The sequence below is a fragment of the Nelumbo nucifera genome, chromosome 4, assembly GCF_055504915.1.
Source record: "Nelumbo nucifera cultivar China Antique chromosome 4, China Antique-T2T, whole genome shotgun sequence".
NCBI classification, from domain to species: Eukaryota; Viridiplantae; Streptophyta; class Magnoliopsida; order Proteales; family Nelumbonaceae; genus Nelumbo; species Nelumbo nucifera.
This window is the reverse complement of record NC_142652.1, coordinates 31,942,746-31,959,414: the sequence shown is the minus strand read 5'-3', so window position 1 is coordinate 31,959,414 and position 16,669 is coordinate 31,942,746. Positions and strand designations below refer to the sequence as shown.

At 38.2% G+C, this 16,669-nt stretch overlaps 1 protein-coding gene across 4 annotated transcripts in view; it reads left to right on the top strand.

Moving 5' to 3' along the window:
* Nucleotides 1–16,669, top strand: part of LOC104609933 (DEAD/DEAH box RNA helicase family protein) — a 123,813-nt gene that overhangs the window by 31,014 nt on the left and 76,130 nt on the right. For 3 of the 4 annotated variants that reach the window (XM_088903463.1, XM_088903461.1, XM_088903462.1), the window contains exon 8: nt 12,081–12,244. The exons of the other annotated variant lie outside the window; for it this stretch is intronic. In XM_088903463.1, coding sequence (XP_088759589.1) covers nt 12,081–12,244 — 164 coding nt within the window. The remainder of the gene's footprint in view (nt 1–12,080; nt 12,245–16,669) is intronic. 4 annotated transcript variants of the gene reach the window in all.

Sequence of the window (16,669 nt, the reverse complement as noted above, 5' to 3'; positions counted from 1 at the left end):
CTGGGCATAGTTGTAATTTAAAAAGTCATAGTCACTGTTTTTGTTGTTTCAATTGTAGGGGGTAGTCGAGGCTGCCATGTGCTGTACTTTCACTTTTACTTATAATATCTTATCTGTTACTGATAAGAAAAAGTAATTAGGAGATGACTCTATTGGTAGTGGTGATAGTACGCTCCAGGTGTGCATCTAGCAAGAAGACACTCTCTAGCCTCCCTATTCACTGAGGAAAGGGTTAGCTGCACAAATTTGCAAGTGGCTAATAGTGTTACTGGTGAGAAGTGAAAGAGGCGATAGAACAGTATGAAGTAGGCCAAAAAGGAACAACAAGTGATTTAGAGCTGCAACTTGAGACAGAGAGTGGTGAAAACATTCCAATCCAATTGAAGCATAGGTCATACTTGTATTGGGAAGAAAAAGAACTAGTCACAGGTCAGCGGCAAGAACCAGGTGTCTGGACATTGGAAATGTAGTTGAATCAGAATTTTTCCATTGAAGCTCTGGTTGGGGAAGCAAGATCAAAGTCTTTACAACAAAATGTTAACATACATGGATACTTCTCAACCCATTGAAGCAAGATCAAGGTGTCCCTTCCCACCTGTTGCTTTGCCAAGGCATCAACAAAGGCATTAACACATCTTTTTACCCATTGAAGCTTAACTTCAATGCCTTGCATCACGCCATCACCCATTTTAATTTCCTTTTCTCATTAGTGTAATTTTTTTTTGATCAATAACAGGATTTCATTAGAAGTATTATGAGCAGAAATACATGAGCAGGAGAGAAACTTTCTTAACTCTCCAAATTATAAATTAGCTATTACAATTAAACCCAGAACAGATTACTCCTTCCCACCCCTTGCTTTGCTATTACATCAGCAAACCCATTTGCTGTTCTTTTTACCCAATTAAACTTTTTGTCATTAGTGTAATTTCACCAACCCAACTCCTCTTTTTGCAGCCAACTAATTACCAACTTTGAGTCCCCTTCAATGATCAATTTTTTGATGTCCAACTATCTTGCTATCCGAACACCCTCCATCACAGCCATGATCTCAGCCTTCAAGGAATCCCCCAAACCAATTGGGCCGGAGTATAGAGCCACAACTCTTCCCTCATTCCGAAAAAACCTCCTATGCCTGATGGGTCCGGGTTTCCTTCACTGCTTCCATCAAAGTTCAGCTTAATAAATCCGGAAGTAGGAGGAAAGAAAATCGGTTTAATAACAGTCTTAGATAAAGATGAGTAGCCACCTCCTTCCATTTCCTAAGTAGTGCATCGAAGGGAATGTCATCAAAGCTACTCAAAGATTTCACCCAATGTACCACTCTTATGGTGATTGTATCAATGGGAGCTTCTTTACTGCTCTCCTTGTTTGAGAATACTCTTTGATTTCTTTCCTCCCAAACTAACCAATAAACAACTGCTCTTGTATATCTCCATAGGATTCTCCCCCCTCCGTTTTCTCTAAGTAACAAAGGTTGGGTCGTACAAGCTTCGAACATTTGGCGGGGGGTTCCACTTGCACCAAACAAAGAGAAAAACCATTCGCAAATAATAGAAACAAATGGACAAGATATTAACAAGTGGTAGCAAGTCTCACCATTGGCCTTACAAAGGATGCACCAATTAGGGGAAAGACACCTATTTTTGTCTCTTCCTCTGAATGAGATCACAAGTATTGATTCTTTCTATTATCGCTTCCCAACAAAAGCCACTAACCTTGGGAGGAATAGGATTGTTCCAAACCTCTTTAATAGGAAAAGGCACCATAGAAGTGTTTGTAGGTTGAGACAAAGCTAAGAAAAAGGAAGCACAAGAGAAGACACCAGAAGAAGCAAGGCACCAAAACCGACTATCTAGCATTGAAGGATTCAAGAAGACCCCATCCAACCTGTGAAGTAAGTCGGAGGCACTGTTTAACTCCACTTTTCTAAATCTTGTCCTCACCAGACTCAACTCAGAGTATGATATTGTGAGGCAAAATGTTTTGGCAAAAGATGGGGTGGCTGTCTTATGCTTATGCTATAGTGAGTAGTGAGGAGAGTAGAAGACATGTTTAGTTTGTAGAGCCGCAAGTAAATAACTATGCTAATGCTGGGATGAAGCCGAAGATCAGCACTAGGAGGAAACTTGTCGTCTGTGAATACTGCAAGAAGCCTAAACATACTAAAGACACTTGTTGGAAGCTGCACCCAGAGCTTATGCCTACTGGACTCAAGAATGCAAGCAATGGAAAAAGCATCGAGAATGGGAAAGGTGGAAATGCAAATGTAGCCACCTCCTCACAAAGTGAAAGGGGGCAAAGTGGTAAGAAGTCAGTGGGAGAGCAACTAGCAGTTGCTATGGCTGAGTATGAGAAGTATGGCTGAATAATCAGTCATTTGGAATCTACTGCTACATCATCTACTCCCTCAGAGACGGTTCCTTCCTCTGCATATGCACACTCAGGTATTTGTGCCACTACAAATCATGCTACTATTTTAGGTACTCATAAAATCCCTTGGATAATTGACCCTGGTGCTTCTGACCATATGACCAATGTTTTACATTTACTCACCTCTTTCCAACTCCTTTCTAGCTGGGACAAGATATCCCTTGCTAATGGCTCTCTTGCTCCTATCACAGGAAAGGGGGACATCAGAACATCACATGCCTTGACCGTATCATTTGTTCTTCATGTTCCTAAACTTAATACCAATATGCTTTCAATTAGTAATTTAACTAAATCCCTAAATTGCAGTGTGACATTTTACCATTCATATTGTGTTTTTTAGGACATGGAATCTAAGGTGATTGGGAGTGGCCATGAGACAAATGGGATATATTTGCTGAACATGCTTGAGCAGAGCCAAGTACAACATTGGAGAACTGCTTTTGTTTCAGAGTCCACTAGTCATATTGTGTTATATCATCATTGTTTGGGTCATTTGTCTTTTTCTTCATTGAGTCATTTGTTTCTAGAACTATTTAAAGGGATAAATTTGTCGAGTCTACATTGTAAGTCTTGTGAGTTCTCAAAGCATTGTAAGAACACTTATTCTGCAAGCAATAAATGATCTACTGTTCCTTTTAATATTGTTCACTTTGATGTGTAGGGGCCTTGCCATTTACCTTGTATGGGTGGCTATAAATATTTCATCCTTTTTATTGATGATTTTTTCACGATATACCTGGATCTACCTTCTGTGCTCTCGTGTTGAAGCGCTTAAACTTGTGCAACAGTTCCACGAATATATACTCACTCAGTTTGACACCTGCATCAAAATATTCCGATCTGACAATGCTAAGGAATATCTTGAGAAGGATCTTACCTCCTAATCTCTTATCTTGAGAGATTTGGGGTTCATCAGAGTTTTTGTGCCCATACTCCAGAACAAAATGGAGTAATGGAGAGGAAAAACAATCATATTGTGGAAGTTGCAAGGAGTATTCTTTTTGCTACCCATGTTCCTATGAGATTTTGGGGTGATATAGTTTTAACAACCACTTGTCTTTTTAACTGTATGCGTTCTTGAGTTTTGGGGTTAAAGTCTACTTTTGGTGTCCTTTTTCTTAGTGTTGATGTTTTCTGCCTTCCTCTACGTGTCTTTGGTTGCTCATATTATGTCTACATTCCAGTTCCAAGGGACATAAGTTTGAACCTAAGGCTCAGAAGTGTGTATCTTCCTTGGTTCTGCCTCCAACAGAAAGGGTATTATTTTTTTGATCCTATTAGTAGCACCCGGTTGTTTTCATGGATGCTACCTTTGCAGTGTCGGTTCCCTTTTATAGTCATCCTTCTGATTCGAAGAGGTCTCTTGAATTGTTTTCTTCATCTCTTCCTTTGCTAGCTCTAGTTGAGTTTTGTGTTGAGCCCTCCATAGTTACTTGCACTCCTGTGGAGGGCTTCTTTCCTTCAAGGTCTCCCATTCTTGCTCCTCTTCCTTCTCTTGTTAGTCCTCTAGTCTTTACTACTCATCCTATTCTCAAAGGTGGTACCAGCGACAAATGCTAAGGTAGGCATTGGTTGTTCCCACATCTCCAGTTTAGAGTTAGGTGTTTCCATTCACTGAAGATAGGATAGGTCCAACATCTCCACCCCCACCACCCTCATTTCTAGACCTTAACTGTCCCATTTCTCTGAGAAAAGGTAAGAGGAAATGTACAACTCATTGTATTTCCAAACATTTTTCTTGCAACTTGTTGTCTCTATCCTAATACTCCTTTATATCCTTCATTTCCTCTCAATCTATCCCCAAGCCAGTAATTGAAGCCTCAACCAAACTAGAGTGAAGGGATGCTATGGGAACTGAGATAGAAGCACTTCATAAAAATGATACTTGGGATATTGTTGACTTGCTAGTTGGAAAGGAATTTGTTGGGTGCAAGTGGGTTTATACTATCAAGTATCATGCTGATGGGTCAATTGAGAGATGTAAGGCACGTCTTGTTGCCAAGGGATATACCCAGGTGTATGGGATAGATTACACGAAGACCTTCTCTCTTGTTGCTAAAATGACTTTTGTGGGAGTTCTTTTATTTTTTAGTTGTGAGCTATGATTGGCCTCTTTATCAGTTTGATGTTAAGAATGCATTCTTGAATTGTAATCTCACTGAAGAAGTGTATATGTTCCTTCCCCTTGTATATATGATAAGGAGATGGAAGGTGAGGTGTGTCGATTGAAGAAATCACTTTATGGCTTGAAACAATCTCCACGTGCTTGGTTTGACAGGTTTAGGCCATGTTTGGGAGTGCTTAAAAATAAGTGTTTATTCAAAATAAGTGCTTATTTGGGTCGGGACCACACCATTATACACTTATTGGTGTTTGGGAAATAAGCCTGAAAAAAGTGCTTATTTTAACAAGAAGGCATTATTTTTTAAGCCCAAATTTCCACCTTTTTTTCAAGTGATTATACAATAAGCACTTATTCAATTTTTTTTCTTCCAAAATTATCCCTAGTTGAATTTTAAAGTACCACTTATAAAACCATCCCTAGTTGAATTTTATAAAAGTACTTTTGTAAAAGTGCTTTCACAAAAGTTCTTTTATAAATGTACTTCCGTAAAAGTGCTTTTATAAAAGTACTTTCATAAAAGAACTTTACCACTTATAAAACCATCCCTAGTTGAATTTTATAAAAGTACTTTTGTAAAAGTGCTTTCACAAAAGTTCTTTTATAAATGTACTTCCGTAAAAGTGCTTTTATAAAAGTACTTTTGTAAAAGTACTTCTGTAAAGGTGCTTTTATAAAAGTACTTCTAAAAGTGCTTTTATAAAAGTACTTCCGTAAAAGTGCTTTTGTAAGAGTAATTTTATAAAAGTACTTTCGTAAAAGTGCTTCTATAAGAGTAATTTTATAAAAGTACTTTCATAAAAGTTGTTTTGTAAAAGTAATTTTATAAAAGTGCTTTCGTAAAATTTGAAAGAAGATGAAGGACAAAATAGTAAAAAATGCTTATCTGAGTGCTTATCGGAGAAAAATACTACCAAATGCCAGATATAAGAGAAGCAAAGCAAGAAAATCTGGCAGAGAAAAGCTTCGAGGAATCAACAGACCAAGCTTTAAGGGAAGTGGAATTGCAGGTTGAAGTGCCTTGACGGAGATTAGGGATAGAAAGGGAGATAGATGGATAGGGTGATAGCAAATTTTGATAAAAGTGGCAAGAAAAGAATTGTTGGCGGTTCAGGAGTGAGCTTCGACGTTCAGTTACCTGCTTTGGAGACTAGGGGCATCGGAGGTGAAGTGCAAGAAAGAAAAAGCATGGATGGGACTTATGTCTCTTCCGAGTCTGGGAACTCAGTTACAACCAACTGTGGTGTTGAAAACGCATGGCTTCTGACTTTGGGCAAGGATGTCTTAGTTGTTCCAGAGAGGATGGAAGGGGGGAGGAGGAAGTTGGGAAAAGGAGTGGTAGTGACGTGGCTGAGGTTGCGAGTAAAGATGAGGTTGTGGGAAAGGAAGCTTCAGGTGCCAGGTAAATCACTGGTGATTAGGTTGACTACATAGGGAATGTGCTGCACTTTGAAGAGGTGAGGATTGAAAGGTTGGGTGTAGATTTAGGTTGTAGAAACAACCTTGAAGAGAAAGAAGGGGAACAAATCACCGGGACAAGCAATAGGAAATTGCGTAGCTTGAGAAATCAAAATATTGTGCATATCACAAAGATATTCTCTAGGCTTAAACTTTGCTTGGTAGGGGTAGGACCTAGAAAAAATTACAAATGGGTCTATAGGAGGAAAGGATTAAGAGGAAATGAGACACCCGCCTCCGATCGTAGGGGGCATTGATGCAAGTGCGACCTTCCGTCTCTCTTTTGGAGAAGGAACACCAAGAAAACAAGTTAAGTGGTGTGGGGATTTAGGTGAAGTGAATATCCAGAAAGTGGTGGAAAGAGAGGTTACTGTTAATAAAGGCTTGGGTCTGTGCTTTTGGGTTGGTGAGGAGTTTGCCAGAAGGGCTTTTGAGGAATTTGAAAGAAAAAAAGGAAGAGATGTTGAAGAAAGTCCGTCGGAAAGGAGTTAATTCATGGGATGGGGAATTTTCAGACCAGGAAGATCCATTCACAAAAGAAGATTGAAGGCTTGGTTGGGTGGTGAGGAGGGGTTTAGATTAGGGCTACTGGTTGGGTAAGCGCCTTTGTATTTTTGGGTTTCTCTTGTTGGGAGTCTTTGCTGTGATCTTTGCTTGGATTGGGAGGGGTTTTCTCATGTTTGTAAAGCGTGAGGTTTGTGGGTTTGTTTGGGGGTCTTGAGGCTGTTCTTCTGGTGATGCCTTATCACCTCTTTGTTTTATTTCTTTTCTTTTCATTTAATATTTTTTTTCTTTTTATCCTTCACAAAAAAGTGAGTGTAATAAGCCAGTTCATGCATGCTCCTAGAGACACATGGCCGTTGCAGAAAGGGTACTGTGCTATCTTAAGGGAACATCTGGGAATGGTATACTATTTGCTAAACATGGTCATATGAAGGTAGAAGCATATATAGATGCTGATTGGGCAGGTGATGTTGATGACAAGAGGTCTACATCAGGTTACTATGTTGTGGTAGTTGGGAATATTGTTTCCCGGAGGAGTAAACAGTAGTTAGTAGTTGCTAGATCTTCAACTGAAGTAGAGTATAGGGCTATGACCCATGGGGTTTCTGAGTTGTTAGGGCTTAGTTCTCTCCTTGATGAGATGGGTTTCTTGTGTGACAAGCCACTGATGCTACATTGTGATAACCGGACTATTATTAACATTGCTCACAAGTCACAACCTGGTTCAACATGATAGAACTAAGCACATTGAAGTAGACAGACACTTTATATGGGGAGAGTGGCTTCCGGAGAGGTGTGCCTTCCTTTCATTGCATCAGAAGAGCGGCTAGTAGACTTTCTAACTAAGGGAGTTCCAAAAGCAAAGCTTCAACATTATGTAAGCAAGCTGGGCATGATTGACATCTTTGCTCAAGTTGAGGGTGAGTGTAGTGAGAATGGGCCGAATGGGCCTTAGTCCCTCTATTTCATTTAAGTTATGTTTTCCAGTTATGGGCCTGTTTTGCACTTCTTTATTATTTCTTTTGTGCTGGCCGCACCATTAAGGGCATTCAGGGAAGTTGTACTCAGATTAGAATTAAAACAATAGAAGATATCATTGGGGGTGAGAAAGAGGATCCAACTCTTCTTTTCTGTCTTCCCTTCTCTTCTCTCTCATCTCCTTCCACAAACTTTTGTAGAACTTTCTCTTTTTTCTTTCCTGTTCTTCTTTTTTCTGTTTTTTTTTTCTGAATTATTGCAGGTGTGTTTTACAACTAAGAGCTTGATAGAAGGTGGGTTAGAAGCTTTTGGAATGAAAGAAACATCCATTGGTGTTTTGCCTCATCGTTAGGTGCATCAGGAGGAATAATAATTGTGGGAGGAGGAGACAATACAAATCTTGGAAGAGTGAATTGGATTTTTTTTTTTTTTTGTTTCTATAAAATTGGAGATTGTGTAAGACGGATTTGAATGGGTTCTCACGAATGTTATGAGCCAAATTCATATAGGGAAAGGAAGCGGATCTGGGAAGAGCTTGAGGATATTAGAGGACTTGGTGTTTAAGAGGTGATTTTAATGTGACTAGATTCTTAAGCGAGTCAAATAGTACAAGGCAAAGGGTAATCAATAACATGAGGATATTTAATGAATTTATTGAAGGCTTTGAGTTGAGAGATATTCCTTTGGGACAAACTAGATTCACTTGGTCTAATCTTTAAGCTGATCCTATTTGCTTTAAGTTAGATAGATTTTTTGGGTACTATAGTGGGCCGGGATAACTTCTGATCAGTAGCCTATTTGTTTATATCGTTGGGGTACTATTAGAGGGCCTTCTTTTAGATTTGAAAACATGTGGCTTACCCATTTGGAGTTTAAAGACAAGGTGAAGGTTTGGTGGGATATCCATGATCAACTCCCAAGGTGGGAAGGTTAGAGATTCTAGAAGAAGCTTCAACGGTTAAAGGGAGAAATTAAAGAATAGAATAGAGTGATTTTTGGGAGACTAGAGGAGAAAAATTCTAATTTGATTTCATAGATTGAGGAAATTGATAGAAAGGTGGAGTTGGGTTCATTTGTTGAAGGAAATAGAGATTTGAGTTGGAGATTGAAGGAGCGTGAAGAAACTTTGCTAGGGGAGGAAATTAGTTGGGAGTATAAATCTAGAGAAAAGTGGATCAAGGACGGGGGTGCTAATACTAGGTTCTTTCATGCCTTTGCAAATGGGGGAGGAAGAGCTTAATTTCATCCTTAGTGGTGGTGAGGGGGTAGAGATCACAGACCAAAGGGAGATTGCCAAAGCCTTTATGGATCATTTTAAATCAATTTACAAAAGGCTAGTTAATGAGAGATGGATAGTTGAAGGGCTTGACTAGGATGTACTGGGAGATCATCAACTGGTATTATTTGAAAGAAGATTTGAGGAAAAGGAAATAAAAGAGGCAGTGTTTGCAATAAGGCTCCAGGGTCAGATGGTTTAACGATGGCCTTTTATCAGGATTGTTGAGAAGTAATTAGGGAGGATTTGATTAAAGTGTTGAGGGAGTTTCATAGGAGGGGGATTTTCAGTCCGAGTATGAATATTTATTGTTTTGCTGCCAAAGAAGATTGTTGCTTGCCTCCCGAAAGATTTCAGGCCTATCACTTTAGTGACTAGCAGTAGGCGAGGCTAAGCGACCACAAGGAAGTCCATAAATCCCTACCCCTCCTAAAGCTGGTGAATACTGAATAGTGAATAGTTAAATCATTAACTAGTAAATACTAAATAGTAATTAGTAAAATAAATCTGATCTTGAACCTAACTATTTCACTTCGAAGTTTTAATTGTATGCAGGTATGAAGCTTAGTGCAAATGTGCACGTTGTTGATTGTTCTTTCTTCAAGTATGAAGAAAAAGCAATAAATAGAGTTAGAACTTATGCAGCAGAAAAGTTAGAAAAAAAGCAAAAAAATAGAAGAAGAAAATTGGGGAGCAACACCCCTGTTTGGGTCCAAGAAGAAGAAGACAGTGGGGTGATGCCCCTGTTTCATAACAAGAAAGCAAAGAGAAAAATGCTAAAATGAAACAACAAAAGGGAGAAGAAATGGAAGCAGTGGGCCCCTTTTTCAGACTACATTTGAGGAGAAAAAATGTAGGGAAATGAAGAAGAAAGCAATGGGGCGGAGCCATTGTTTGAGACCACCTTTGAGGAGAATGTGAAGCAGTCATCTGGACCCTTAACCCAAATGGTGTGTTCTCTTCCAAATCTATGCTTAAGGCTCTAATTGCAGGTGATCACATCTCCTCTTTCCCATTTAAGAAGGTATGGGGCAGTCATATTCCTCTAAGAGTTTGCTTCTTTGTCTGGGAAGTGTGTCTACAGTGAATAAATACGTGTGATCTTCTTCAGAAGAAAAGCCTGGGAAGGTCTTATTATCTCTCCTCATGCACGTGTGCTTTGCCTAAGGGAAGGGGAATCAGCAGATCATCTACTCATTCATTGCAGTTTTTCTCAAAAGATTTGGTGGCATTTCTTGAACCTGACAGGTTATAGTTGGGTCTCTCCTAAGCACATTCAGGAGTTCCTCAACCAGTGGCATGGGTCAGGCTTGAGCAGCAGAGGCAAAGTGTATTGGCAAACTGTGGTTCATGCAGTTCTGTGGGGAATTTGGAAGGAAAGAAACAGGCGCATATTTGAAAACAAAACCAGATCTCTAGAAGAATTAATTTCAGATATCTTCTTCTGTTGTAATTCTTGGGCTGCTAACACTGAGATGTTTCAGGACCTCTCTCTTAATGATCTTAACAGAAATATCCAAACGATCTTGCTTCTCCCAACTCAATCTCAACCAACCAAAAGATTACAGATACCACATATTGAAGTAGGGATGATTCTAAACTTCGATGGAAGTGCTGCAGGCAATCCGGGCAAAGCTGGAATAGGTGGTATTTTGAGGGATGAACAGGGATTGATCTGTTGGGCTTTCAGTGGCCCAATAGGTAACACAGACTCAACAAAGGCTAAAGTGATGGCAGCACTTACTGGTATCAGAATAATAAAAAGTTTAGGCATTCAGAAATTATCCATAGTTGGAGATTCAGCTAATACCATCAAGTGGCTGAAAGACAAGGAGGGGGGTCCGTGGAGGTTGAGTCATTATCTGTTAGAGGCAAGAGATTCCTTGGAAAATTTGAATGCTAGTCTGATGTGGATACTGAGGGAGATGAATCATATTGCAGATGGATTAGCTAAATTTGGAGCAAACCTAGAAAATTTATACAGCAACAGGCTTCCCCCTTGTAATTTTGCGCTTCTGCTGTTTAAGTTCTCTTTCATTTTTTTTAGTACATCTGCTCATGTACACCTTGTCTTTTTTAATGAAAAGGTTGTAGGAAAATGAAGAAAATAAGTGGGCAGAGCCCCTGTTTCATTCCAAAAAAAGCGCTCAAAAAACATAGTGAAAAGACAAAAAAGAAGAGGAAAAATGTCCCTATTTAGGAAGAAAGAAGGCCGAAAACAAAGAGGGTAAGAAGAAGGATAAGTGGTGTAGGGCAGAAGGAATCGCTTAACATACCTGACCTGTTGAACTTGCTTAGATTTCGTTTTGTATGCAGCTACAGTTTGGTGTCAGATTGTGTATGAAACAAAACTTGCAGTTGAGAGCTCTTGCTCTTTTGTTCAATCCTACATGAAAATAAAACCCTCGAAGACAACCTTTGCTAGTCTTTTTAGTAAGAAAAGGTTATAATATGTAATAGGTTCTATTGTAACAAAATAAAACTAACCAATAAAATTATTTTACAGTAAAAATATCCAATATCAAAATATTAAATGTTTAATGTGGTAATATTTATTGTATTTAGGTGCCTGCCTTGGAGTTAAGCGCCCGTGTAGTCACTTAGGCATGCATCTTATACAAATTACATATGGTGTTTAGGCGAGGCGAGGTTTGAAAACCGCCTTGTGCTATGCATATTCATTCTTCTTAATATAAAATATTATTATTAAAAATAAAGAAAAATGAGATCCTCCTTCCTCTTCTTCCTCCTCATCTCCCTCCTCTTAAGGAGGCTTATGCCTCTTCTGTTCTGAACCATGCCTCACACCTCTAGGTAGTGGAACGCCTCGCATCACACCTCCGGGTTTTAAAACATTATTTGTTATATACCTAGTGGTAACGATCATGAATGTTATTTGTATAAATAACCATAATAGTGGTGAGGTCTATCCAAGTCTACATTGTCTGCTCCACATTAATGGAAACTCTGTCATTGTGTTTTTCCTAAACCAATTACATGGCTACAGCTGTCAGAGACCTGTAGATGATCTTCCCTTTAACAGTGCAAATAGAGATAAATGATGGTTTAAAGAGCAGATGACCTATGTGAATGATGGGTTTTGCCACATTATTCAGACAAACAGAAGAAAAAAGATAAAATGATAAGGAATTGAATAAACTAGCTGTATAAAGTTTAATAAGTATAAGATATGCTAAAAAACTTGCTTTCTAGAGAGAATATCTTGGTCCTGTTTGCATCTTGCTTTGATTTAGTCATTTAACTTTCATTATTTTAACATGTAAGTAAAAAAATTCTTTTGCAATCTAGGTCAAGATAATGAGCACAAGGGATCGTTATGAAATGCATGAATATAGTATTGATGTGCTTGAAGATGACTCAGATTCAAACATCTATGGAAAAGGGAGGCCATATCCTTTGTATCCTTCTAAAGGGGGCATGAATCCAAATCTTCTTCGGGACATTATTTGGAAGTTTGTCACTTTGCCTAGAATATTCATGCTTTTAATTTCTCATAGCGTTGTCGCCTTGGACTAAGTGAAATAGGCAAGATTGGATTGGCTGTGCTACCGGCTGTGGACTCAATAATAATGCCCCATGCCAGTCATAAAATGCATATGGGCCACAACAACTCAGTCTCACACTTTTCATATTTATGGATGGCATGGGGCATTATAATTGGTTACACAGCCAGTTAAATGGCCATACAATTTGCTCGTTTCATACAATTTTATTTTACTTTGTTGTTCTTGGAAGCATGCCAAACTTAGAAAATTTGTGTTACATATGCATTAAGGGTCTCAATATGGAATTTATGGATTTTGGGCTGTCATGTATTGATGTTTGACACTTGATTTGATTATGTTCAATCACTAACTGCTAACATTTGTCATGCTAATTAGATATCATGGCCATTGGTTCCTATATAGTACTAAGGGTTGTCTACAACTTGAAGCCCAATATGTGAATTGTATATCATCCATTTGAAGGTTGTTTAGTTTATTAGCTATGTGGATAATGCCCTCGTGCAGGTTGATAACTCACATTATATTGCATATTTCTGGTATTGAATAGCCCTTGGATTTTCTTGGACATTTTTCTCCAATAAACTAGGGTAAAAAATGGCCCTTCAAAATTTGTATAGCTGAACCTATATAGTTGGAATAAGGCTTTCTTGAACTGAGCAAAATTGAGGATCAGGGGTCAAAAATGACTTGTGGCCATGTGGTGGAAGGATATTAGGACAAAACATACGACATGGAAGGAGGTTGATGTGATTTGGAAGTTTAATATCGCGTGCACAAGACCTTGACCATGAGGTTTAATCTTGGGAAATGTAGGGTAGTGGGTCTTAACCATGGCCTGTGATATTGGTGAGGTTTGGTGAAATCTCCTTGAAATTTCCCCATTTTTTATGGGGTGATATGAAATAGTTCAAGAATCTTTTTACCCTTGTATCAAAAGTATTTGAATTTCATTAGTAAATTAAACATTAGGTTTAAAATTCTTGTATATCATTGAAACTTTTTGATGTTTTGTTAAAATAGTTGAAAAATATTTTCCTAAAAGAAAAAAAAATGGGGACTTTGTGATTGGATGACTGGATTACTACTCTGAATTTGGTTCACTTAGTCACTATAATTTCGAAAAATAAAAAGATATACAACTAGAAAAAGAATTCCCATTGTAATAAGAACATATGATAACAAAAGAAGACAAATCAGAATGATAAGAAAATGACATATGCAGAAGAGAAGATGGATAAAGGACTAGAAGTGACAAAGAAAGATATTATGTTAGCCTCTTAATCATTTCTTATTTGATATATACAGTTTGCTATGGTGTTTTCAGTCCTAAATATGCAATTGTTGTTACTTCATCCTTCTCATCAACTACACGATTCTATGCTCTTCAGCAAGAAAAGGACCCATTTTTCTACATGTACTTAAATTGAAAATGCTTTTAATAACAATTCACACATTTAAAGAATAAGGAGGAAGCCTTCACAATTAACACCCCCGAAGGTTCTAAGCTGATGAGAAGGTTAAAGAAGGAAAAAAGAGAAGAAGCCATCAGGTGAGGGGTTCAAAGTGTACCATCCAAAAGATTTTGATCCAAAATGAGCCTTTTCCAGAAGCGAAAGTAGGAACATAAGGGATTCACACTCATTATCCATCAAACCCCTTCTGAACCAAAAGTCCCAGTTTAACCCATGTTCAGAGAGCAATCCAAATCAAGAAACAGGTTCAGCCTTAAGGTTTGATAATGAGTAGAGTACAGGGAATTGTAATTTAAGTGGTGCATCCCCAAGCCAGAGGTCTTCCCAGAATAGAACTTTGTTCCCATAGCCCACATCAAAATGGATAAAATTAAGAAAGGTAGGCAATACCTTAAAGATTGCTTCCCAAGGGGAGTTTGAAGCAATGTGAGGTGCAAGTTTTGAATGAAAGTTTATCATTTTATTTCCTGGCCAGGCAAAGGGTTAATAGAACTCAGTTGTATTGGGGGAATACTAATAAGGGGTTGTGCTGTTACAATTGTAAAATGTATTGTAATGGGGCAGTTTGATTTAGATTGCTTGGTACAACTCTTATGTATACATTTTTTGACCTAAAGGAATAAATTGGAAAGATGCCAATCAATAAAAAGATAAACTTGTTATGGGAGTTTTTCCTAATTTGTTTTTGATAGATAACCATAGAACTTTGATTAACTAAAGGATTTTTTTTGATCAATAACTGAAACAGATTCATTAAATTTAAAGCAAGTACAATGATGAAGAAAGGAAGAGATAAACTCTCTTAGCTCTCCGTTAACATAATAAAAAATTACAACAAGGCCCCAAAATGTTGTTTCCTTCCCACCCCTTGTTTATTTAATGTATCAGCAAAAGAATTAGCATCTCTTTTCACTCATTGAAGATTAATCTCCACACCTTGGAGCAGCCATCTAATCCTCCTTTCATAAATGTAGCCCCTCCAACCAACATCCTCCTCCTTTTGCAGCCAATTATAACGAGCATTAAATCCCCTTCAATTACCAATTTACGGATGTGTATCTCCTTAGCCTTTTGAACTAATTCCAAGAAGGCCATTATTTCAGCCCTCAACAAATCACCAACACCATTTGGACCAGAATAGAAAGCAATAATTCTACTTTCATCATTTCTAAAAACTCCTCCAATACCTAAAGGACCCACCTTTTCTTCACTTAGTGCATCAATTCAGCTTTATGAAACCATCAGAAGTTGGGGACGATGAAGGCCTAATGACAGCCTTGAGGGGAGAAGATTTAGCTACTTCAAACCACTTCCTCATCAACTAAAGGAAATGTTTAGTACAGGCCAAGGTTTTAACAGGCTAAAGGTGGAGGAGAGGAGGTTGGGTATTGTTAGAGAATATCAACCTATTCAAGGACATCACCTAATAGCTTAAGCTTTTAGGTTGAATGGTTCTTTGAGATGGTATTAGAGCCGCTTTAACCAAGTGGTCTAGTGTTCGATCCTCATTACCCCCACTATAATTAGTTAAGTTTCAGCACAAGGTATGGGTGGGCTTGTGCTTGTTCACACTTCAAGCCCAATGGACTTCTATGTGAGGGGGCATGTTAGAGAATATCAACCTATTCAAGGACATCACCTAATAGCTTAAGCTTTTAGGTTGAATGGTTCTTTGAGAGGTATGAAAGGGGTGAGGCCTAATCCTCAAAGCGTTTTGAGGTGCACCTCGAACCAAAAAAGAAAGAAAATAAAAGCTATGCATTTATATTTACTAGAAAAAAAATGAAGGAAAGATAAGTTTTTTTTAGATCTACATTACCTGACCCAACCCGAATTTGACCTGATCCAGGGACCAAGCTAACAAATATTTTTATTTGAAAAATAAATCATATATCCAAAGTGCCAAACTTATTATTTTCTTTTCATTTTATATTTTCTCAAATACTTTTTTTCTTGGGTTGTATTTTTTTCTCATTGTGGTCTAAAAGCATTGAGGTTGGTTTATATTTTTTGTAGCTCTATTATTGATAAAAAAATGCTTTGTAGTTCCATGGTTTGTTTTAGACTTTTAATTTTGGCTACATAATCCATCAAGAAGTTATTTGGATGAGGTAACTTGGGGGTCATTTGATAATAGCTAAAGATGCTGAATTAAAAAAAAACTTATTGCTTTGTCTTTTAGTGAAGTTGGGTAGATTACTATACCCTTGAAAATTTTATCATTTAAATATTTTAACAACTAAAAGACAAAGCAATAAGTATTTCAGTTCAGCAACTGCAGTTGTCATCAAATGGCTCCTTTGGCTTATTCTGGACCTTTTGCCTAATTTTGTACCAACTCTCATTAACAATATTCCCAAAAACGTCCTTATTTAAGCCTCAGGCCTTTCATATTACAAGGCTAAAGGCTTAAAGACGTAGGCTCTAACAATTCAAGGCCTAAGCCTTGGCAATGGAGAGAGGCTACAAAGACCAGGCCATTTTTGGTCAGCCTTGCCTTGAGACTTAGGCCTTTGGCCTCACCTCAATAGCCTTTTAAAACCACGGTACAGGCTCACAATCTGAGCCAACCCACACTAATAGAAAAGATTAGCCCAAAACAACTGACTGCTTTGCACTCCTTGCTTTGCAAGTGAGTTTGCTATTGCATTTGCTGACTTATTTATCCAACACCATTGTTGACCAACCACCTTAGTACCAATAGGGAATCACCTTCTACCTAAGTCTCTCAAATTCAGAAGGATTGCCAACTTTAAGCCTTGCAGAAGGGCAGAGCATTCTGCTAATAAAGAGCCTGTAACCCCGATTGGTGCAGAGAATAAAGCCACTATCACACCCCTGTCATCTCTAAAGACTCCTTTTTTGGAGGGACTTGGGTTTCCATAAGAATTATCATCAA